At 35.6% G+C, this 24,774-nt stretch overlaps 2 protein-coding genes across 6 annotated transcripts in view; both read left to right on the plus strand.

Annotated features, from left to right (window-relative positions):
• The window catches only part of LOC127653800 (calcium-dependent secretion activator 1-like), a 168,617-nt gene extending 150,659 nt beyond the window's left edge, over positions 1-17,958 (plus strand). For all 4 annotated transcript variants that reach the window (XM_052140571.1, XM_052140570.1, XM_052140569.1 and 1 more), the window contains 8 exons: positions 923-1,078; positions 1,250-1,397; positions 4,629-4,703; positions 4,803-4,886; positions 6,151-6,183; positions 6,562-6,669; positions 16,202-16,306; positions 16,654-17,958. In XM_052140571.1, the coding sequence (XP_051996531.1) occupies positions 923-1,078; positions 1,250-1,397; positions 4,629-4,703; positions 4,803-4,886; positions 6,151-6,183; positions 6,562-6,669; positions 16,202-16,306; positions 16,654-16,830 (886 nt within the window). In that variant the 3' untranslated portion in view covers positions 16,831-17,958. The remainder of the gene's footprint in view (positions 1-922; positions 1,079-1,249; positions 1,398-4,628; positions 4,704-4,802; positions 4,887-6,150; positions 6,184-6,561; positions 6,670-16,201; positions 16,307-16,653) is intronic.
• Positions 17,959-18,446: 488 nt separating this feature from the next.
• cplane2 (ciliogenesis and planar polarity effector 2) lies at positions 18,447-23,215 on the plus strand. Of its 2 annotated transcripts, none has more exons than XM_052140596.1 (5): positions 18,447-18,622; positions 18,816-18,995; positions 21,347-21,471; positions 21,671-21,807; positions 22,026-23,215. In XM_052140596.1, exons 1-5 carry the CDS (start codon positions 18,517-18,519, stop codon positions 22,261-22,263), a joined length of 786 nt encoding a protein of 261 aa, XP_051996556.1. In that variant the 5' UTR covers positions 18,447-18,516; the 3' UTR covers positions 22,264-23,215. The 2 variants fall into 2 exon arrangements, with proteins under 2 accessions (XP_051996556.1, XP_051996557.1); XM_052140597.1 differs by having other exon boundaries at positions 18,816-18,968.
• The last annotated feature ends 1,559 nt before the right edge of the window (positions 23,216-24,774 follow it).

Genomic DNA, 24,774 nt, shown 5'->3' on the forward strand with positions numbered 1-24,774 from the left:
GAGCATGTCACTGTCATAGAAAAATGCCTGACTATGGTGGGCATTCAATAAGGATGCAGTTAATGTGCAAAAGAATTCAAGTCCATATTTCTATTCTTCTAATTCATATACAGTACAGTCCATTTACACATCCAATTTCTTATGAATGTTATCAATGCTTGACAGGAAACAGAATATATATAACTGGACGCAGACAGTGCAGTAACCGAAGAAGAATTAAATTGCACTTGACACAGTCCATTAGCGATTTGCATGCAAGTTCGTCAACACACTTGCGCCAAGACTTAGTGCATGCTTGCACCAAAACCCCAAAACTTCATGGCCATGCCCACTCACTTTGCATGTATGATGTATCATATCGCATTACGCTGCACTTTAGCACTCTTAAAATAGGGCCTTTTAGCTTTAAAGCTTTCAATGTGCTAGTGTATTCCTAAAAAACTTTTAGCAGATATGCACATTTAAAATTTAATTGTGTCCAATAAAATGTTCTCTAGAATAAAAATAATAAGTTACATCATTCCTTCCATGCCTTCTCTCACCATGACATTCCCAGACCCTTCCTCCTTAGAGCAATGTGACAAAGTATGCATGAATCTGGTTTGTCCTATAAGGTTAACCTCTTAACTGGAAGACTGGGTCTGCCAATTAAGTGGTTAAATAACCATGCAAATGTGCAAGGTTATTGATGTGTTTTGTAAACGCGCCTGTCTTATTATTTTACCATACACTAATTGTGCAATTTCATTCCCTCAATTAAACAAATCAGTTCTGAGGGTCAAACTTTGGGTCCACCGATTGGTGTATGGTTAAAATAAATCAATCTGGAAAAAAGCTACTTAAATAATTCTTCCACTCATTCCACTCTTAAGTGGCTGGTTGATCTTGAACCTTGACCTCTAATATCCCATGTGCCTGGCAGCAATGGCTCAGGAACTTCAGAAGATCTATTCTGGAAGCTGGACGCCCTCCAGACCTTCATCAGAGATCTACATTGGCCAGAGGAAGAGTTTGCCAAGCACTTGGACAACCGGATGAAACTCATGTCAAGTGATATGATCGAGACAAGTGTTAAACGGTACGTGTGTGGTTGTGTTTGTTTTACCTTGCAAAAAAAAATGTTGAACTGAACTAAACACTAATGTTTTATGGCACACATTTAAGATTTGAAACATCTTCTTAGATTTAAAAAAGTGAAATTCCATGTAAGAAATGATTCATCAACTTCACAACCTGTGCTGATCAACAGCACCAAGGGGGCATTTGAATCCAAGCTAGCCAAAAGCAGCCGTTCCACAGATTTCCGCATCCCACTGTCATTATGTACCATGTTCAATGTGATGGTGGATGCCAAGGACCAGTCTGCTAAACTCTGTGCGATGGAGATGGGCCAGGAGGTAATTATAAAATTACATTGTATGATTGTTGTGATATTTAAAAGTCCCAATACAGATTTGTCTTCACAGAAACTAAGTACATAAAGCGTCTCATGCTTAAAGGGTTAGATCACCCAAAAATGAAAATTCATGCTGTCCCAGATGTGTATGACTTTCTTTCATCTGCTGAACACAAACATCGATTTTTAGAAGAATATCTCAGCTCTGTAGGTCCATACAATGCAAGTGAATGGGTGCCAAAATTTTGAAGCTCCAAAATCCACATAAGGGCATCAGGGCCATGCACAGACATTTTGGGGGGCAGGTGATCAAGCGGGGGGAAAAGGGTACCCTTCTCATAATTATTTATAAAAAATAAGGTCACACACAGTAGCACATCTTTTACTTACTTATATAATTTTTATTTCAATACCCATACGCTCACTATTCACTATTGTCAGTGTTTCCCACAGGGCATGTTCCCCGTAAGAAAATGTTCTACATTTTAAAGATAAATGCATCAAAATGGTGCAATTTGATAGCAAAATGATGAGGCTAGATCTCACTTTGTAAACAATTTTGCTCCGGTAAACAATTTTGTGCTCTGTTCTCTATATTCAGTTGCAACAATTAGGCTAAGTGTGTTCTGTGTACAGAGGAGAAGGGAGCAGGATCATTCTCCTGTTTTTAAAATTAAAATAAGATGAACAGTTAAACTTTCAAATCTGAGCTTGTAAAGGCCCTGGACAATTGTATTGAATTTACAATCAGTTGGCTTGCCTACAATTACCAGTCAATTTTGTGTCACAGGAGTTAGAATCATTAATTTATTTGGCTATATCTAAAAGCATTTACTAATCAGTATGAGCATGTAAACAGTGAACAAATCATATTCTTGTGACGGGTGACAAGTCGGCTAATGTTTCTGACATTCAAATATGATTGACTATTAACAACGTAATGCATATTTATTTCTTCAGTTGACTGACAAAGGAAATAGCCTACCAGAGTACACTTGCTTTTCATTGACGACAGCGTCACAACGCTATTTTACGCCATGCCAGACTAGCTTGCTTGTTGTTAGGCTTAATGGAGGGCTATTACCTAAGTTAGTCTGGCTGTATTGAGCTGTTTTAATAGTGGTTTAATTCCATAACAGTGACAAACAATGCCAACACTAAACACTATTGTTACCTGGCTGTCACCAATGAAGGCAGGTCAGAGAGATGTGGATGCTAATCTACAAGGCACGCGATTTGCATGTGTTAACTGTTGTGGCTGTGACAAGGGAAGTCATAGATGGAGGGTCAGGGGCTTAGAACTCAAATGCAGTTGTCGGACATAACAACACGATTTTAATTGAGAATTGATGTCATTGGCCAAATTAGAAACTAAAATATAAAATTAGAAAAATAAATATAAAAATGATGTCTTGCAAAAAGGGAACTTATCTAGTCAGAGGCCAAAAGGGCAGGTGCTTGAACACCACCTGGAGTCTATCTGTGCACGTGTTTGAAGGGCAACATAAAAGTACTCTGGTGAATAACTCCTTATCTTCTGAAATGATATGTGTGGTTGAGAAACAGATTAATATTTAAATCATTTTATCTTCACTTTCTTCTTCATCTGTTTTTTGGTGATTCACATTCTTTGTGCATTTCGCCCCCCTACAGGGCAAGGAGGAGAATTTATGACAAAAATTATTAAATGTTGATATGTTTCTCACCCACACCTATCATACCACTTCTGAAGATATACATTGTCACGGTTATGGATGAAGGCAGACACAGGACGAGGATCTATCTGCAGCGGCGGTTTATTATACACAAAGGGGTAATACAAAAACATGAACAAAGGAAAACATCCACGATGGGAAAAAGGTAAACAAAAACATGGAAGGCACACAAGGAGTTAACCGGAACACGGAACACGGAACACGGAACACGGAACACGGAACACGGAACACGGAACACGGAACACGGAACACGGAACACGGAACAACGATGACGGAAACATGGTCATCAAGCATCTACATACAACATCTAAAGACCAACAGGGGAATGGAGAAATAAACAGGGTTATATACACAAACACAATGAAGACTAAACGAGACACAGGTGAGAACAATGAAGAGTGCAGGCAGTGAGAGAGGCCAGGAATTGTGGGAATTGTAGTTTATCACACGGACAGTGAGACTCAGGGCGGACAACAGGGAAAACGTGACCTGGAACGGGATCGGTGACGGGTGAAACGGAAAACACGGACCAGACAACACGGAAACATGACATAAACGTGATGGGTGAAACAGAGAACATAGGGCAGACAACACAGGAACATGACATACATTAAACCACTGGAGTCATATGGATTGCTTTTATGATACCTTAATGTGGATTTTGGAGCTTTAAAATTTTGGCACCCATTCACTTGCATTGTATGGACCTACAGAGCTGAGATATTCTTCTAAAAATCTTAATTTATGTTCTGCAGAAAAAACGAAAATCATACACATTTGGGATGCCAGGAGGGTGAATAAATCATGAGAGAATTTTCATTTTGGGGTGAACTATCCCTTTAATGTCAGCAGTGATGTTCTTGTTATCATAAATTATTTTCTGAGATTTATTATCATTGTACAATTTTAATCCCTGACATAGTATACAGATTTTTGACACCTCCACACTAATCCATTTTCATTTGTATTTCGTTTTAATTTTCCTAACATCATTATTTTCCACAGTATGCTTTGTTGTAGACCATTTTTGAAATGCTTTAAGTGGAATAAAAAATGCGTATGGCATATTTCCTTTAACAGTTAATGTGTTTTTTTGTTTTATCTCATTTTTGTCTAATGTTTTTGTGTTTTGTCTAACTTGTGTATTGTCCAGTTGTACAGTAAATATATAAAGGCAATGGGAAAGTCAGTACTTTGAGTCAGTACTTTGGTCTCAACATTTCTTAGAAACATGCAAACATACAAATTCAGGGCTGACCAACCTCATGCTGTAAAAAGTGTTTATTTGCAGCAAGTTTAATATATATATATATATAAGGTTTGCTAGTTTTATGTACCTTGGTAATAAATCTGGAAATCTGGCTCATCCGGAAACTTGCCAGTCCAGTCATGCCTTCTATTTTTCTGGTTTAAACAGCAGTGAACATAATCAAGCTAATGGTTTATGCACAGTACATTCTTGTGCATGAATTGTTCGAATTGTGCATTAAATGTTTAAATCTATTTCCACTTTTTAGAAACAGTACCATTCTCAAATTGACGAGCTAATTGAAGAGAGTGTAAAAGACATGATTTCCTTTTTGGTGGCAAAGGTATGTTTTCAGAAAATTTTTGTTTTTTATGTTTACTTTATTTAAATTGTTTGGTTATTGAGTTGTTATATCAGTTGTGTTTTTATCTCACCTTAATAGTTTATGGTGATTCTGGAGAGCGTGCTAGCCAAGATCTCTAGGTATGATGAAGGAACTCTGTTCTCATCCTTTCTCTCCTTTACGGTAAGCTCTTTTAAATATATATATATATATATATTTTTTTCAATTATTATTGTGTAATTTAGGTGCAATGTTTTGTTAGTACAGGCTCTTATTTGTCATCCTAAACCACACTGAAATGTCCTATTCATATGCATATTTGTCACTCATAATTAATTCATTATGTAACTGAAAATGTCCATCACCTGTGCATGTTATTTCAAAGAAAAAAATTATTTGTCTCCCTAATCTTTCATAAAAATATAATAAATATTCTGCTCTGCCTCTCTTTACCAGCCATCACCAATCCTACATATATTTCAATCCCTCCCGTCCTACCTCCTGTCATATAGAGACCACTCAATTCTCAGTCTACATTTCTTGTTTGTTGAAAATCCTGTTTGATAATACTTTACATTAAGGAAATAAAATAGGTTTTGAATGTCATTTCATTTTGACTTTAAACATACTAATGTACTAGTTATTTATCTAGGTCTAAAACTTGTTAAGGGTACTGTGTACCTTTAAAGGGATAGTTAATCCAAAAATGAAAATTCTCTTAACATTTACTCACCCTCATGCTATCCCGGATGTGTATAACTTTCTCTCTTCTGCTGAACACAAACAAAGATTTTTAGAAGAATATTTCATCTCTGTAGATCTCACAATGCAAGTGAATGAGTGCCAACATGTTGAAGCTCAAAATGGCATATAAAGGCAGCATAAAAGTAATCCATAAGACTCCAGTGGTTAAATCTATATCTTCAGTTGTGATATAATAGGTATGGGTGAGAAAAAGATCAATGTTTAAGTCTTTTTTTTACTATAAATTGCCCTCCCTGTCCAGTAGGTGGCGATATGCACGAATAATGTGAACGTGTCAGATGAGATTGATAGTAAAAAAAGGCCTTCAATATTGTAAATAATATTTTAATATTGAGAAAAATATCTGTTTCTTACCACACCTCTCATATTGCTTCTGACAATATGGATTTAACCACTGGAATGTATGGATTACTTTTATGCTAACTATATGTGCTTTTTGAGCTTCAAAATTTTTGTACCCATTCACTTGCACTGTGAGGACCTACAGAGCTGAAATAGAAAAAAATCTTTGTTTGTGTTCAGCAGAAGAAAGAAATTCATACACATCTGCATGAGAGTCAGTAAATGATGAGAGAATTTTTTAAAACATTTTTATTGAACTGTTCCTTTAAGGGAGGGCAGGTTGCACTTTTTATTTTCCCAAAGCAGGACGCACTTGAGTCAAACTTCTTATTGTTTTCAGGTGAAAGCAGCTTCAAAGTATGTGGATGTTCCTGTAAGTAGGCACTTAGAAATGTAATATACTTTCCCCTTTTTTTTCCTTAAAGGGATAGTTTACCAAAACATAAAAATTCTGTTATCATGTACCCACCCTCATGTTGTTACAAACCCAAATTATGTTCTTTCTTCTGTGGAACACAAAAGGGGATGTTTGGCAGAATGTTATGCTCAGTCACTGTTCACTATAATTGCATGGAAAAAGATGCAATGAAAGTGAAAGCTATTTGAGGCTAACAAACTAACAATTCCTTTTGTTATTCACAAGGAGACGTAAAAGAGGTGACAGAATTGTAATCTTTGGGTAAACTATCCTTATTTTTTTGAGCCATGTATGCAAAATTAACTTGCACTTTCTCTGATCCCCCTTCCACAGAAACCAGGGATGGACGTCGCTGATGGCTATGTGACCTTTGTCCGTCACTCTCAGGACATTCTGAGAGATAAGGTCAATGAGGAGGTGTATATAGAGAGGTTATTTGAAGTAAGTAAGATGCTGTAGCCTCCCTACCTAACAAAGGAGGGCCCATCCAAAATGTGGCAAAACAATGGGGCATATGAGGGATAAGTCACCTAATGTCTCAGTGCTGTGACTTCCTGTTCTGACTCTCTGTGCTCTGGTGTTTCGTTGGCCACAATGCATTGGACCTTTGTGCCCTGGTGTTGTGTTTGCAAATGTGCATTGGACTTTTTTGCTCACAGCGGTTTCTTGTTAAAGAGGCAAAGTGTCACCACCAGGGCTGAACTGGGAAGAGAATTTGGCCCGTTATTTTTACATGGCAATCGGCCCAACGGTCCTTTTCTGTATATCGCGGCGCCGTTCTGTGGTCCGTTCTGCATAATGCGGCGGCTTATTTTTGCTTGAATGGTGGCACATTCAGTATGTTTCGCAAAGTGCATCGCCCCACCGGGAAAATGCCCGGTATGCCAGATTACCAGTCCAGCCCTGGTTACCACTACCACCAAGTGGATTATTTATAAGACAGTGCTCTTAAAAGAACAAGTGAGGGAATTTTATTTTAAACATGAAATGAGATATTCAAATTTTTTTTTTTACAATATTAAATCTGTTGTTTCCATGGCAAAAATCTATTTCTTAATCAGTATTTTTGTCTTGTTTCCTCTTAAAACAAGATCAATTTGATATGTGAAATTATATACGATACTACAACTTCTTTTCAGAGACTTTATCTTAAATTAAGTTCATTTTTCTTAGACCTTTGGCAAATCGTTTTTTGTTCTTAATGTTTAAAGCACACATTTAATCACATTTTGTAAGGTTTATGACTAAAAAATAAACAAAAAAACTATTTAAAAAGAGGTAAGACAGACTGAATTCAAGACATATCCTCTAAAATAAAGCCTTGTCGTCTTAAACAATTTGATTCTCATCCAAATTCATCTTGTTTCATGGAATATGTAATCATTTTACTGGACAAAAACAAAAATACTTTCTAACTAAGAAAATAATTTTTGCAATGTAAACACATGAGCCAGAATAGCAATAGCATGACCGATTTTAAAAAACTGATAAAGAGCATAAAAGAGCACTGTTCGATTTAGAAAAATAATCCTTTGTGATTTTGTGAACATGTGTCTACGTTACACAATAGCATACATATGTGTTTATTTATTTTAAAAAATGCAATAGATGCGTGGACCAGTGGTTGTGTTTTGGATACATATGTATGTGTGTGTGCAGGGTTTGTCAGAGTTTTTATTTGAATATTATTATTATTATACATTTTGTATTTTTATCAGTGTTTATTATGTGTGTGTGAATATTTGAATGTGTGTCATACCACACATTAGTGAGCCATATGTATTGGTCTGTTATTGCGATAAGAGTGTATGTATGTGTGTGTGTCTGAGTCTTAGGAATTTGTATTACAATACGTAACCCTTTTGCAGCTTCACTTGCTTGTGGTTTGTGCATTTGTGACACACATCTTATGCATGCCTGTTGGATCTTTGTTTGTTTTTTATCATTTAATGCTGTCCTTATTATTGTGCATCATGTTCTTATTTATTTGAAATAATGCATCTAACTTCCGACCTCAAAAGACCCACAATGAATCTGACACAATTTCCTGTTTTTTTATGCCATAATTGCAGTCTGGCTGTGTCGCTGTTAAAACGCTGTCTTCACAAGAATTCTGTCCAAACCAATCACTATCAGTGAGAGGCACAGCTCTTGAAGATGCTCGGTGGCATGAAATCAAAAGCAATTATTAAAACAGGAAAATCTATAAAGACAGCTCCCAAAATGTAAAAGTTTTAATGGCAAATTAAAGACTAGCAATAAGCAGCATGGACATTTCTAATTGTAATGCTTTACTGGGTTTCCTCTGGAGAATGTCACTTAGCTTTAACTGAATTCTTGCATGAATAGTTCATCATACAGACTGAGACTATGGAAGCTTGTAAGATTCAATGTGGTCTTGTGAGGTCAGTTGTCAAAGGGCATATTCAGCTGAGGGCTGTATGTCAAAATAATGTACCACAACTTATTGCTGTTACTTACTAATTTGACTTTTAAACTTGATTTATATCATAGTTATTATTAGTGGTGCTTGCTAAGGCAAGCGACACTTATAAAGCGATAGGACTGGAAGGTAAAGCCAGCCTGATCTCATGGAAATTATGTTAACAAAACAGAACTCTTAAATCTTAATTAAGTCAACAAAACAGAACTCCCTAACGTAAATCTCAAACCTAAGCCTAACAGATAATGTCACAAAAGAAAATGTGAGATGAAAGAACACAATTGCTTATACAACCATGTCATTTTGTAGTGCTTTTATGATACCTTCAGCTCACGTGCTGACTTGCTGGCCCTCCAGGACTTGTACCCCAGTCTTTTGCATTGCAAGCGCAACGCTCGATCAGTTGAAGTACCGCACAGTTTGATCACACTCAAACAAGCTTGTAAATGTGGTTATGTAATTGTTATGTAATGCAAACGTTAAAATGCATCGCCTTGCAAGTCATGTACTCTGGTAAGTGTTTGATGTCATAAGATATCACTGTGTGAGAAACAGGGCAAAAAGTAAGTGTTTATGGACTGATAATCTGCCGTTTTATTTGTGATATGTGTGAAAGAGAAGTCCATGTTGTTGTAGCACGTAGGTTTAATTTCAGCAGGAAACTGATGCGATACATACAAGGAGCCATGCAAAAAGCACTTTGCAAAAATTGAGGTATACTAACTATGAGACCAGGTTGATGAAATGGGTGAAAGAATGCCAGAGACTTACAACAAAGTATGGAACCAAGACAAATATAGGGACCAGAGTATTAAAGAGACTTGGGAATGGGCTCTTGTAACTTGGGCTACTAAATAATCACCTAGCAACCAGCCAGAATTCCCTAGCAACTATATAGCAATGTGCAAAGAAACACACAGAACACCTTAGTAATCACACAGTAACGCCCTAGCAACCACTCACAAAAACCTAAGTTTGTGGTTTGAAGTTTGGCATGGTCAAGCACCACTCACATGTAAAAATCAAATTATAACAACTATTATTAAGCTTTAAAGCTGAAGTATGTAATAGTTTTCTGTTTTAAAATAACTCTATCCCAGCTGAATATGCAGAGACAACTACAAGTCATTTAGAGGAACATTTTCTCAAATACTGTATATGCTTTTTCTCTGTGGCACTGTACAATTCCTGTGTTTGAATAGAGTGACCCACTTAGACCCACCCCAATAACTTTACTCAACCAGTGGCGTGAGTTACGGATGGGACAATCTTATGGTTTGAACAAGAGCAGGCGAGATGCATATTTGGAAAGCTGTTTTAAAAACATTGTTTATTTTTGCAATTTCGTTCAGTGGTGCTAGTGGCGCAGAAATTACATACTTCAGCTTTAAATATTGTTGGAAAACTCTGAAAGATATGTAGCCCTCAAAGCTGAATATCTCTCTCAGCAACATATAGGTTACTGTCTGAACTGTAACCTGCAGTTTCAAGGTGTTTTTGTTTGATGCAACTTGCCATGTGTTACAGGTTTTTGGTTGCATGCAACAACACTTGTGTGATGTGGATTTATGTCTATTTTCATTACATACTCCCCTACCTTTAAACACTTTGAACTCACTTTATCCTAACCCAAAGACAACATCCTAACTCATTCTGCATTCTTTTAAAAAGTGGAACTTATCTCTAAATGTCCTGCTGTTTGATCACATACTGTCGAGGGCATGAGTTTTAATCAAATAATCTACCTGTGTACATCTTCTAGCATGACCCACCTCTGAAAATCCCACCTCATGCACACACACACGCAGCTCTCTTCCTAGTTCACTTACATGCACTCTGCATGCACTGCACGCTCCAACCAGTCAACTCTTTGAAGTGGACAAGTGAACAAAGTAATTACAGATCAAACATCAAATATCCTGAATACAACTAAAGCAAATATTATTCTTTTTAAAATAATTATTTCAGATAATTACAGATCAAATTAACAGGTCATCAGACAAAATCCAGGAATACTTTAAACATTGATTGGCTGTCCGATGTCACTTCAATCAGACTATATAAACAATGTCCTGTGACTGTAGCCTCTTGAACTGAAAATAGCTTCAAAACTCCCAAATCTATCTATACACTTCATAGGATGCAGCACTCCCCTTTTTAGATGATAGTTTGTGCATCATCCATTGAACCACACATGTGCTGTTCTCTTTGAAGTAAAAGTAATATTTCATCCAAACATTTGGAGAATTCTGAACATGCATGATCCTCAGATTTAGAGAACAGTTTCATACTGCATAATGTAGAAATGGTTTAAGATAACAGTATAACACACATTTGCCTGCAAATACTCATACTCTGGTTTTTGTATTATTAGTTTGATTCCTTGAATTCTGATCATGTTTCCACTAATTATAATGTATGGCTCCTGGGGACTATAGAGTATGCTTTAGGGCAGTGATTCCCAACCCAGGGTATGTAAGGTTCCAGGGGGTACATGAAAATCAGATTTAGCTACGTTGAACCTATAAAACATAATGTATTGCTAAAAATAAAAAAATAGGGTTTAGGGATGGGTACAAATTTGGATGTTCTCAAAACCCAAAATATCTCAAATCTTTTATCACTCAATGCAAAGTTTAGCACCAAGATCCTTTCACTGCGTGCTGAGAGTAAAAGTTTGGATTGATTCATTCCATATAAAGTGTGTCCAAAAATCTATGCAAATTTGTTATTCAATATCACTTGTAATACCCTTTCTGTTCTTTATACTGTCAGTTGTTGATCAAAAACTAAACAAAAAATAACCTCTAATCAAACAAAGCACGAATTAGATCAAGATTAAACTCAACTATCTTTAACATGCACTAAACCAAACACTTCTGTCAGATGCTCACTTCTCTGCTGAACTGCCGACATTATTAAAGAGACAGTACCGTTTTAGCACTTGTTCTGCATATCGCTGTAAATACTTGTACAATTTATGCATGTAAACAATATGCATGTAACAAAATATACATGCAAAATTATATATTCACTTTCCAGACAAAATATTTATTGATGAATACATACAATTTGTACATTTTGAACAAGGTAAATGTGACCAAAATGATGAAAACTAAGGTACCAAGTTAGAAGGTCCCCTGTATTATTAACAGCGTTAGCATTTTATATTTAACCCTTATGTTGTGTTCTGGTCATTTTGACACAGGTAACATTTTAATATTTTTTTCTTCTTAATTTAATTGGAATACAACTTTGTTCGCATCTAAAAACACACAAAAAATATTTGTTTTACCATTTTCTTTGCGTTTTATTGGTTTTATTTCACTTTGTTACACTAGTGTTCCCAGTCAAAAATGACCGGCCATTGGAAATGAATGGATTAGACTACAAAATACAGAAATATTACGTGTTCAGGAGCATTCCAAAACTTTTGATGAGCACATGTGGATGTGGTTACAGACATACATTTATTTGGATATTTTTACACACACACACACATACAAATACACACACACTTTGTTTGTTGAGTGCCCTCTTGTGCATCATCTTTCCATGTACACTCTTTGAGAAATTGTTCAAGATCTACCTTTCACAGTGTGTTGCCTTTGGGCTCGTTTGAATTGGGAAAAACGTGACAAAAGACACTTCTGTTAATTATATTTATGCGTGTCTGTGGGAATTTCATGCACTCACACTCAATGCACTTTGGCGACTGAGTAAAAAAGAAAATGCCAATTGCATTCTACTAATTGAGACCTTTCCAACAATATATAACACATGGCTGTCTTATAATATTTATGGTTTTAACAACTATGAATATAATTGTTGTGATTACAAATTTGCAAATGATGAGAAAGAAACTGTTCTAATTTGTCAGCAACTTAAGAATTGGTAGGATTGGTATAAGTTATATGCATACACTGGTGGCCAAAAATTTGGAATAATGTACAGATTTTGCTCTTATGGAAATAAATTGGTACTTCTTTTCACCAAAGTGGCATTCAGCTGATCACAATATATAGTCAGGACATTAATAATGTGAAAAATTACTATTAAATTTGAAAAAAAAAAAATAAATCAGAACTTCTCCTCCATGTGCAGCAATGACAGATTTGCAGATCCTTGGCATTCTAGCTGTCAGTTTGTCCAAATACTCAAGTGACATTTCACTCCACACTTCCTGTAGCACTTGCCATAAATGTGGGTGTCTTGTCGGGCATTTCTCGCGCATCTTACACTCTAGCTGATCTCACAAAAGCTCAATGGAGTTAAGATTCATAACACTCTTTTCCAATTATCTGTTGTCCAATGTCTGTTTATTAGCCCACTCTAACAAACACCAAAAAAATGTCAAGCTTCATTTAATGAACTGAACAGTTTCAACTGTGTGTGATATAATGGCAAGTGATTTTCTAGTATCAAATTAGCAATTTAGCATGATTACTCAAGAATAAGGTGTTCTTGGAGTGATGGCTGCTGGAAATGGGGCCTAGATTTGATCAATAATGACTTTTTTCAAATAGTGAATGTGCTGTTTTTTATTACATCAGTAATGTCCTGACTATACTTTGTGATCAGTTGAATGCCAATTTGGTGAAATAAAGTGCCAATTTCCTTCCGAGACAGCAAACTCTGTACATTATTCCAAACTTTTGGCCGCCAATATATATATATATATTCAAAAAAGGATTATATACAGGTGAAACTCGAAAAATTTGAATATCGTGCAAAAGTTCATTAATTTCAGTAATTCAGCTTAAAAGGTGAAACTAATATATTATATAGACTCATTACAATCAAAGTAAGATATTTCAAGCCTTTATTTGATATAATTTTGATGATTATGGCTTACAGCTTATAAAAACCCCAAATTCAGAATCTCAGAAAATTAGAATATTACATGAAATCAATAAAAAAAGGATTTTAAATACAGAAATGTCGGCCCTCTGAAAAGTATAATCATGCATATGTACTCAGTACTTGGTTTGGGCCCCTTTTGCATTAATTACTGCCTCAATGCGGCGTGGCATGGATGCTATCAGCCTGTGGCACTGCTGAGGTGTTATGGAAGACCAAGATGCTTCAATAGCGGCCTTCAGCTCTTCTGCATTGTTTGGTCTCATGTCTCTCATCTTTCTCTTGGCAATGCCCCATAGATTCTCTATGGGGTTCAGGTCAGGCGAGTTTGCTGGCCAATCAAGCACAGTAATACCATGGTCATTGAACCAGGTTTTGGTACTTTTGGCAGTGTGGGCAGGTGCCAAGTCCTGCTGGAAAATGAAGTCAGCATCTCCATAAAGCTTGTCTGCTGAAGGAAGCATGAAGTGCTCTAAAATGTTCCGGTAGACGGCTGCATTGACTCTGGACTTAATAAAGCACAGTGGACCAACACCAGCCGATGACATGGCTCCCCAAACCAACACAGACTGTGGAAACTTCACACTGGACTTCAAGCATCTTGGATTGTGTGCCTCTCCATTCTTCCTCCAGACTCTGGGACCTTGGTTTCCAAATGAGATGCAAAATTTGCTCTCATCAGAAAAGAGGACTTTGGACCACTGAGCAACAGACCAGTTCTTTTTTTCTTTAGCCCAGGTAAGACGTTTGACATTTGAAGCCCATGTCCAGGACCCGTCTGTGTGTGGTGGCTCTTGATGCAGTAACTCCAGCCTCAGTCCACTCCTTGTGAAGCTCCCCACACATTTGAATGGCCTTTTCCTGACAATCCTCTCCAGGCTACGGTCATCCCTGCTGCTTGTGCACCTTTTTCTTCCACACTTTTCCCTTCCACTTAAATTTCTATTAATGTGCTTTGATACAGCACTTTGAGAACATCTAACTTCTTTTGCAATTACCTTTTGAGGCTTTCCCTCCTTGTGGAGGGTGTCAATGATGGTTTTCTGCACAACTGTCAGGTCAGCAGTCTTCCCTATGATTGTGAATTCAACTGAACCAGACTGAGAGACCATTTAAAGGCTCAGGAACCCTTTGCAGGTGTTTAGCTGATTAGAGTGTGACACTTTGAGCCTACAATACTGAACCTTTTCACAATATTCTAATTTTCTGAGATTCTGAATTTGGGGTTTTCATAAGCTGTAAGCCATAATCATCAAAATTATATCAAATAAAGGCTTGAAATATCTTACTTTGCTTGTAATGAGTCTATATAATATATCAGTTTCACCTTTTAAGTTGAATTACTGAAATTAATGAACTTTTGCATGATATTCTAATTTTTCGAGTTTCACCTGTATATACAGTATATGTCATAATTACAAAAAAATTAAATAAAAGTTGACAAAAAGATCTAATGCAAAATCTTGTGATAATATATGCAATATGAGAGATTTATAAACAATCTTAGTGGGCCGGTCATTTTTGACCGGGAACACAAAATGTGTGACACAAGGGTTAAGCAAAATAGACATTATAACTGAAATATACCCAAATTAATTGTAATAGAATCGAGAGCTTGTGAATCAGATCAGGAAATATTTATCAATTCACAGGCCTAATAAGGTTGTCAATAGATCAAGCCAATTCTGATTGATCAATAATAATCAATAGAAATGATAACGTTAATACACATGTTTTTATAAAAATGTTTATGATGCCTTACTGGTGATGCTATGGGGGTAAATAAGGCAAAAAAAGGTTGGGAAACTCTGCTTTAGGGTTTAAAGTATTTTTAAATTTCAATCTCAAATTGATGTTTGTTCCAACCTTGTATTACTTTCTTCTGTGGGGCACAAAAGGAGATGATAGGCAGCTTGTTAGTCTCAGTCACCATTCACTTTGTTTGCTTTTTTTAATGATATTGATGGTGACTGAGAAAGTCATTCTGCCTAACATCTCCTTACAAGTCATTTGGTTTTGGAACAACAATAAATTATGACAGAATTTTCATTTCATGCTTTTGAGAGTGATTTTATACATTTTAAATGGTAACATAATTAACTGTTCACTAGTACCTTTACATTCAGCATGGTTAACTGTAACTGTGAGAAAAAAGAAATGAATTTAATCTGCTTCAATCTTTTGAATTCTGTAAAAATCTAAAGAATTTTTGATCTGAATAAGATTCAAGCTTATTTCAGATAACCAACATTTTTATTCTAGTCATTTGAAACTTGGGTTTTGGGCTTAGCTGTATAAATGTAGGGCAGATACATGTTTTTGTTGTTAATTATGCAACTTCTTAATGCATGAGTTATTTTTTTCAGATAGTCGCATTGCTGGCTCTTGAAATGAATTTCAAATGTCTGTCTAACATTGGTTATAAGTGAGGGTGGGATTGTGTAAATGTTGGTATCAATTGTGTGTACAGTAGGCCTATGTGTGTATGAATTGAGTGCGTGTTTGTGTCCCCACGTTTGTGTGATTTTAGTTTATTCATGTCTGTCTGTCCACAGTGTGGCTGTTATGTCTACATGTATGTTGTATGTCTACACTTGCTGGTCTTTTGCATGCGCTTGTTTGTCTGTCTGTGTTTTTTGCTGGAGAATGCTGTGTTTTTGTGCTTTGCAGCAATGGTATACAGCCACTATGAATCTGCTGGCGACCTGGCTGACTGAGCGCATGGAACAACAGCTTCATGTCTATCAACTCAAAATCCTCATCAGGATCGTAAAGGTATTTCTTTCAAACTTAGCAACATTTTTGGGGCTTATATGGAAGACAAGTGTCTGTCCTAAGATGGTGGTGTAGTATGATTTCAACCATGGTGAAAGACCACTGAAGGCCTATAGAAGGTCTTGTTCAAAGCTTTGATCTGGACTTCAGGTCTTGACCCAGTCTTGGTCAAGGGTATTCTTTTTTTTATTCTTTTTTTCAATAACATAAGGTCTACTAATACTGTTTTCTAACATTCAGGGTTAGAGTGAAGTTAAACAAGTCAGAGAGAATTTATGGAAGACTGTGTCAGACATTAAATGTGTTTAAGGGTGTATAATACCTGCTGATATCTCTCAATCTTGTAGAAGAAATATCGAGATTTCAGGCTGCAAGGCGTTCTTGACTCTACACTAAACAGCAAGTCGTACGATACTGTACGGAACCGGCTCATCCTAGAAGAAGCCACGGCCTCTGTCAGGGAGGGAGGCATGCAGGGCATCTCGATGAAGGACAGCGATGAGGAAGACGATGACGACGATTAGAGCATCGAGCCATCCGGTGTCACCCACCACCCTGAACCTCACCTGTCTATCCAACCTTTCCTTACCCTACCCCAAAACTTTAAACTTAGCCTGATAAAGTAAGATGCATGTAACGACTCTGATTACCCAGCTAGCCACTCTAGGATCTTCCCCCATCAGCTCGATTTACCCACAAACAAAGCTAATAATACAATAAAAATGTACTGAGCAAAACGAAAGTTGCAAAGAGTGTGATTGGCAATTTTAGCGGAGTCATAATATAATGAACTACAAACTAGCACCAATTTTTTAACTCATTTATTTGAGGAATTTGTTTCTATGTGTTCCTAAGCAATATGGAGTACCATTTGTTTGATAATGTCGAGTGAGATTATTAGGTGTGTCCCTGTCTAAAGCGAATAACTTATATGGCGCTTCTTTGACGTACTCTTACATACATTAATGGTACATTGTTGTGAAGATGAGTGTATGGACCCTCTTCTTTGGACCCTGTTCTTTGTCTTGTCTGTTTTTAAAGTGGATGCCAACTGCTTAAAAACTAAAAAGGAACTTCTTTATTTAAGTTTAAAACTGTTAGCTGTAAATGTCTTCTGTGTCACATTTTCATTGTACATTTTGTTTTCTTTCTTTGTGTAAGGCTCTGTGACCATCTGTTGTAAACAACCAACTAGGCATTGTCTCACAGGCATCGTAAAATGAAAATGAATTGGTATTCTAGAAATGCAATATCCTCATACCTCCATTTTGATATCTTGTTGGAGACTTCTTTTAAGTAGATGTCAGACATGATGAGAAAAAGCTCTATTTTTGGTTCGGTTTCACTTTTACAGAGGATCTCCCTCTCTCTATTTTTTAAGTTTGTAAGTCCAATTAAAGTCATTCCCTTTATGTTAGTATATCTGGTAAGATTAATATTTGCCATTTTTGGGGGGGTCTCACTATTGTTTTGTATATATGATGCTGTACATTGCATTCTGAGCCATCGCTGCATGCCTGTGCGATCCACCTTCTCCAAAAGCTTTTTGTTTTTCTGTGTCATTTAGCTGGTGGATTTATTCTTGCTTTTGCCTTATCAAAGCCAACAGCTGTAATATGCAAGAGCTGTGGCCTCTCAATAAAGATAACATGATGTACTAATATATATTGGTGAATTTTGTTCCTTTGGCCTTTGAATCAATATGTCTTTTTGGGGAAGTTTTTTTTAATCATCTTCTTCTTTTTTCTCTCACTTGATCTTAGTTTTCCTGATTAAGATTTAGCTCAATATTCAATCAGTTCAACATATTAACAATTAAATGTATTCTACACTAAAATACATTTTTTTTTTAAGTTTAGTCAAAAATTACACATCAATTTGATGGATTTTGTTATTCACTTGAAATCTTAAAAAAATAGGATAAAATATTTGCACGTAGCTTCTAAGTTAAAGTTTTTTTTTTCTGTTTAGTTATGTGGTATTTTACTTAAATACACATATATACGTTTTTTAAAGCAAGTTGTTTTCTCAAAATAAATCTATTTCTTTTTTATTTTATTAACGGCATTTAAATTGACTTTTATTTTGAAGTAATCCGTTTACGCACTTCTCAACCTAGCTGGCTTCATGCTCACCCGGACGTAGTTACTTCATATATCATAATAGAACACATAATGCGTTCCTTACTCTTATAAATGATCTAAATTAAAATGTCTGTCCTGTCGGGATCCATAATCGTGTCGGACTGGCACCGCTTCCCAGACAGCAAAGATTTTTTCGGTAGAATATTGCATAAGAAGAGGCGTAGAAAGTTTGGTACGGTTGATCACCATGGATACAGCAACTAGGCATCACTGTTATATAAACGCATACCTTGAATCAGCTATTCTTGTTTAGTCCACAGAATTAAAAACCCGTAATAAGTATAGGGTATTCCTTTAAGCAATTGTTATAGGCTTAGATTTAAAATGCATTTAAATTTATTTGGTTTCATGTACTGTATGTAAAGGTCTCTTGGAAGCGCCGATGATGCCCCCTAATATGAATGTGGACACCGTTCGCTATAAGGTCTTTATCTCGGGTAAAACTGGTGTCGGGAAGAGCTCTCTTGCTGCCCGTCTTGCTGGTCTCGATCTTCCAAAGGTGCACTACGAGACAACAGGTGCAGTAACACTAAGCACATTTAAAGGTGCACAAAAAATTATTTTTTGTATATTTAGGTATACAAGTATACCTAATGAAATTAAATGTACTTATTTTATTATTATAATTACTGTCATGTCAGAGGCCTAGGCAAAACTGTTTTATTCTACATAAGGCCACTCATGGTACTCACTTTTTCTCTGTCTTAGTCAACAAATACGTCTGCATTTGTGTGATATTGCATCAACACCGATAGGTGTCAGTAAAAAGTCGGACGCCACAGTTGCATCAGCAACCAGCAATAAAAAATAAATAACTTTGTGCACCTTCAAGTATAGGCCTATCTGTATGACGAGGCCCAGACCAAATCTGCATTCTAATGTATGCCTTTTTTTGCTCTGAGTTTGGGGGAAATTCCATGCAGATTCTGTGTGGGCCTGGTTCTGACTTAAAAAACACAAAATAAATGAGAGGTCTAGATTGTTAAACATTATTTATTTTAATGTCTAAATATTTAACATCAATCATTTAATCTAGGAAGGAATATGAAGGTAAAATATTGCCTAAATGATTTGCAAGTGCAGTGTAAGGTTTGTAAAAGTGTATATCAAATTGCAAGCATAAGAAAAAAATATAGAATTTGCAATTTCATATTAACACAAAGTAAATGTGGTCTTTATTCTTATGACTTACTGTTTTTTCTCGCGCATACACTTTTGGCACTGTTTTTTTCTGCGTAGAATCAGTCTGTATGTGTATGAAATGTTGATCACACTTTTGGCATGAATTTCTCACTGAAAAGTGTTTCGCAAGAGCGAGGGGGAAGGCGAGTGTAGAGGTCGACCGATATTGTTTTTTTCAGGCCGATGCCGATCTTTTGAAATCTGGGTCGGCCGATGGCCGATTAATGCTGCCGATTTATTTTGGCCGATATTTGACCGATATGTGCTTGTTTTTAACCTCTTATTTGAACCTTTTATTTGAAAGATAAAATGTAACACAAATAATTACTTAAGATAGACAACATTTCTCAACAAATACATTTATTGAACACTTGACCAATCTGCACTTGTACACTTAAATTAAAAACTTATAATGTAAAAACATATTGTATAAATAATGTATAACAAATATATTAAATAAACAAAGCAGGTGTTACAAACTGCTCCGAGACACGAAGGTTGAGATCCAATGCAACTTTAATTAAGGGGCAATCCAGACACATAATCCAATATTCAGAGCATCCAAGAGAAGCACAGGCATAACTAGGGATGGGTATCATTAAGGTTTTAATGGTATTACAATCTTACCGATACTGTTTATCGATCCGGTACTTTAACGGTATTCTTAACGGTTCTTTTGTTATATATATATATATATATATATATATATATATATATATATATATATTACACAAAGATAAACGCTATATAGGCACAGTGATTTAATTTCAGGAAGGTCTACTAACATTACTGTTCAGGTTTGGTCTTAAAAGAAATCTAATAAAGTAATCAATTGTAAAATAACACTGCATAGTTTATCATAGATAGATTAATGCTTATTAATGCAGAAGTTATTCATTCAATAGCTTCAAGTGATTTTCTATTTGCCTTTTGTTGTTTGATTCGCAGTAATTGCTCAATCGTCACATGTTTAATAGACAGCTTCCCCTTTAAATATTAAACTGAAATATGAATACATACACATACTTTTATTGTGAGAGTAAAGATGAGCATATGCCATTTATTGATATAAATATGGTTCTCAATCTTAGTCAAAGGGAAGACAGAACCGTGTATATCGTATTATTTCTGCAAAATATTTATGCCACAAACACAAGTCATTTACACATTTGCAGTAGTTCATTTTACACATACAGACTGATTCTACGTGGTGAATCCATTTGGCTGTTCTTTAAACACTTTCTTTGCTTGCATACCACTGATTGCAGGTTTGCAATGTTTTTGGTCATGATAAGGTGCAAAAACAGTGCCAAATTGGAAGTGCGAAAAAAGGAAGTCAGAAAAATACAGACCACTCTTACTTAATACTTAATATGAAATTACAGATTCACAACACATGAATTACACTTAATAATAATAATAATGTATCTATTGTCACACATTATACATACATTTTTGCATATACAGTGAAATATTTTTTTCACATATCCCAGCTAAGGTGGGTTCAGAGTGCAGGGTCATATGCAAAGCATTTAAGTATTGCTACTTTTTTTTCTTACGCTTGCAACTTGATTTACACCTTTACAAAATGTTGTGTTGATTTACTCTTTCACAAATCTCACTCTGCTCATGCAAATCATTTAGGCACAATTTTACCTTCATAGAGTAATATTTGTAGTCAGAGCCTCTGATCATTTGACTGTGATTCCTGTAGGCATAGACACAACAGTGGTTTTCTGGCCTGTAAGGCTGAAGGAAAGTGGCCGTGTGCTTTTTTTCCGCTTTGAGTTTTGGGACTGTGGGGAAAGTGCTATGCGAAGATTTGACCACATGTTACCGGTGAGCCACTCCAACATATATATCACACGTTAAGTTAATGGCTTCTTTACTTCAAGATACATATTCTGTATCATTATAGGCCTATAAACATGCATATACTATAAGTTGTTTTGCATAAAAACATCTGCCAAATACATAAATGTTAATATTCCATTTTATAATGCCATATATGATCAAATGTTGACCCCTCTCTTCACAGTCATGTAAGGAACAGGTGGATGCTATACTTTTCCTGTTCTCCTTCACTGACCGTGGCTCCTTTGAGGATCTTTCAAATCAAATATCACGGATCACAGAACCTTCAGATCGAGTGGTTAAGTTAGTGGTTGGCACCAAGTATCCTTCAAATTTAATATTTGGGAGCATTCGGTTGATGTGTTATGTGACGCGTGTTAGTAAAACACATAATTTGAGTATCTATTTACAAACAGATTTATATATATATATATATATATATATATGTTGGTAATTTAGTAATAGTACATTGCTCTTTCTGGGAATAGATGCACTGTGTTCTTATTATCACTTTATTGTCATAGACTTTAACAGTTTAGATTTGACTTGTTTATGCACACAGACGTGACGGAGAGTGACGTAACACAGTTTCAAGAGGTGTGGGGTCTTTCTGTGTTTCGTGTGGGAGGTGATGTGAGCGCAGGGCTCGGTGAGGTAGCACCCCTCCTAAATGCCCTCGCAGAAAACCTGTGGTATCAGGACTGTATTGCTGCTTCATCTGTCTCCATCTCCCCAAAGGCTGACCTCAGAGAAACAGACTCAGAAATCATTGTATAGTCTTTTCTCAGACATGTTTTCATTGTTCAACATCACAAAAAATGCTTGTTATAAGGCAACAGTCATTTTATCTGAGCTCTTTCATGTGTCTCCTCTTAATGTTTTCCTACATATGAGGCTACTGTAGCTATCACACAAATGCTTTTTTCTCCAGGACATAGACATTTCGAAGCCTTAATGGACCCTTTTCACATATCCGGTTTTGCAGAGAGGAAGTAGAATCATAGTAGGTTAAACTTGATTGGCGGTGAATGGGAGACCACAGCAAATAACATTTTTGCTCACCTGTTTGCTGCAATAGCAAAAGAAAATATAAATGATTGTGCTTTCACAATTTTGCAAAACAAGATGAAAATAAAGAGTACTGGATAACTGCAGTAAGCTGTGTTAGAAGCCTCATCGCAGCTGAGGTAACTCAATTTTTAAAGCATATTCCAGGGTATTATACAAAGTAAAATGTTATAAATTGACACTAAATATTTTTTAAATTGAAGATGTTAAAAATTTGCAATGCTTCATAACACGTCTGTGAATTCCATGTATTATATGTGCTAATATGTCATCATCATAATTATTGGTTTTGAAATTACTAATTTTACTAGTCGTGTCATTTGTGTCAGACAAGCACAAATATCTGTTAGGATAATCATTAAAATGTTGAGTGAAAATGCCATGGAAAGGCTTGCAGTTTTGTAACCTTTGCAACAAACTTAAAAACATGTGGAATGCATAGATTCATAAACTGATTCATAATTAAGATTTTTTTTTAATAGGATTATGCAGGAACAGTCATAATGTAATTCCATAATTAAATTAATTGAATTATCTTAATTATATGTTGAAAGCATAAACATTGTTATCATTTTGTTTATGTGATGTTGCACATATTTGCTCTTAATAGAATTGAATGTGAAAAAATATTAAAGTTCCCCTAAACCTTTTGGAAAACAAATGTCCTTGTGTGTGCATTAGGTCTTAACTTCTTTGCTTGATTCCATGATTGCCAGCCCTTTTGTAGTGCATTTGTGAGCTTTAATACTCAAAACTCCACCTGTCCCTAGAGAAGATGTGATTGACATTGGATCCACTTCACCAGGGAACTGGCACTTTTGACAAATATTATTCACAATTGTGCCATCCGATGCCAACTGATTCATTAGTGAGGGGGGAAAGAAGAGGAAAAGGAAGGAATTAAACCAAAAAGTAGTACACAAGACTAATGCCAAATTTAACAAAATTACTGTGTGTGATATTATGTACATTGTGTAATTACATGCTTAAAGCTTTTGACCTGATTGAATACTTGAATAAATATGAAATAAATTAAATGTAATATTATTATATACTTAAAGGAATATTCAGGGTCCAATACAAGTTAAGCTCAATTGACAGAATTTGTGGCATAATGTTGATTACCACAAAGATAATTTTGACTTGTCCCTCCTTTTTTTTTAATTAAATTTTGTTTTTAAAGGGGGTTACAGTGAGACACCTACAATGGAAGTAAATTGGGGCCAATTTTTGGAGGGATTAAAAGGCAAAAATGTGAAGCTTATAATTTTCAAAAAGCACTTGAATCAATTATTCTATTAAAACTTGATTATTATTTAATCTGTAATGTTGTTTAAATCGTTTTTACATTAGTTTTAGTGTTTACTGCAATTCATTGTTATGGCAACAAAGTTGTAATATTGGAATTTATCACACTAAAATCATGTTGCCAGGCACATTTTTTTTAGATATTGTGGCTGAACATTTGAAATAGAGTGTTTTAACATATGCAGATTGGCCTCATTCACTTCCTTTACAGGTCCCCCACTATAAAACATCAACCCACATTGTTATATATATATATATATATATATATATATATATATATATATATATTTTTTTTAGAAAAGGAGGGACAATCGAAAATATTTTTTGATAATCAACATTATGCCACAAATGCTGTCGACTGATCTTAACTGGTAATCAAACTAGAATGTTGCTTTTAAACACAGTTTGAGAAGACTCTTATTTTGGCACTAAGACAAAATTGTTTTGCTTACCTTTTCAGCACAGACTTGTATGAGGTTATTGGTGGAAGTAACAATCACTTCTTCTGGTGCAAACTCACTAAGATCTACTGTGAATATGTAAATATCCCCCACGGTGCAGATTTTCCCCTAGGACCAAAAATGTTCAGGGTTATTTATACAAAGTAAATTGCCATAACTATCATGAAATCATGTACTTTTTACAGAATAACATTAATTAGCAAAATGTGTTTACACATCAACGGGACTTCTAACAAAACTCACCTTTGAATCACTGCTTGCCATTGTAAATGTGTATTGTTAGAAAGGAAAATAGCGTAGACCACGTCTTTGGTCCACTAAGAAGCTTAATTCATTATGCTTATTTGTCTCTGTTGTATTAGCTGCAACAATGAGTTTGCAGCTTTTTATACCACTGACTGTTCTTTGGTTTTGTCTTGGTGGCTATATTAGGCTGAGGCGAGGTTGATGT

Source organism: Xyrauchen texanus, chromosome 13, assembly GCF_025860055.1.
Source record: "Xyrauchen texanus isolate HMW12.3.18 chromosome 13, RBS_HiC_50CHRs, whole genome shotgun sequence".
Classification (NCBI taxonomy): Eukaryota; Metazoa; Chordata; class Actinopteri; order Cypriniformes; family Catostomidae; genus Xyrauchen; species Xyrauchen texanus.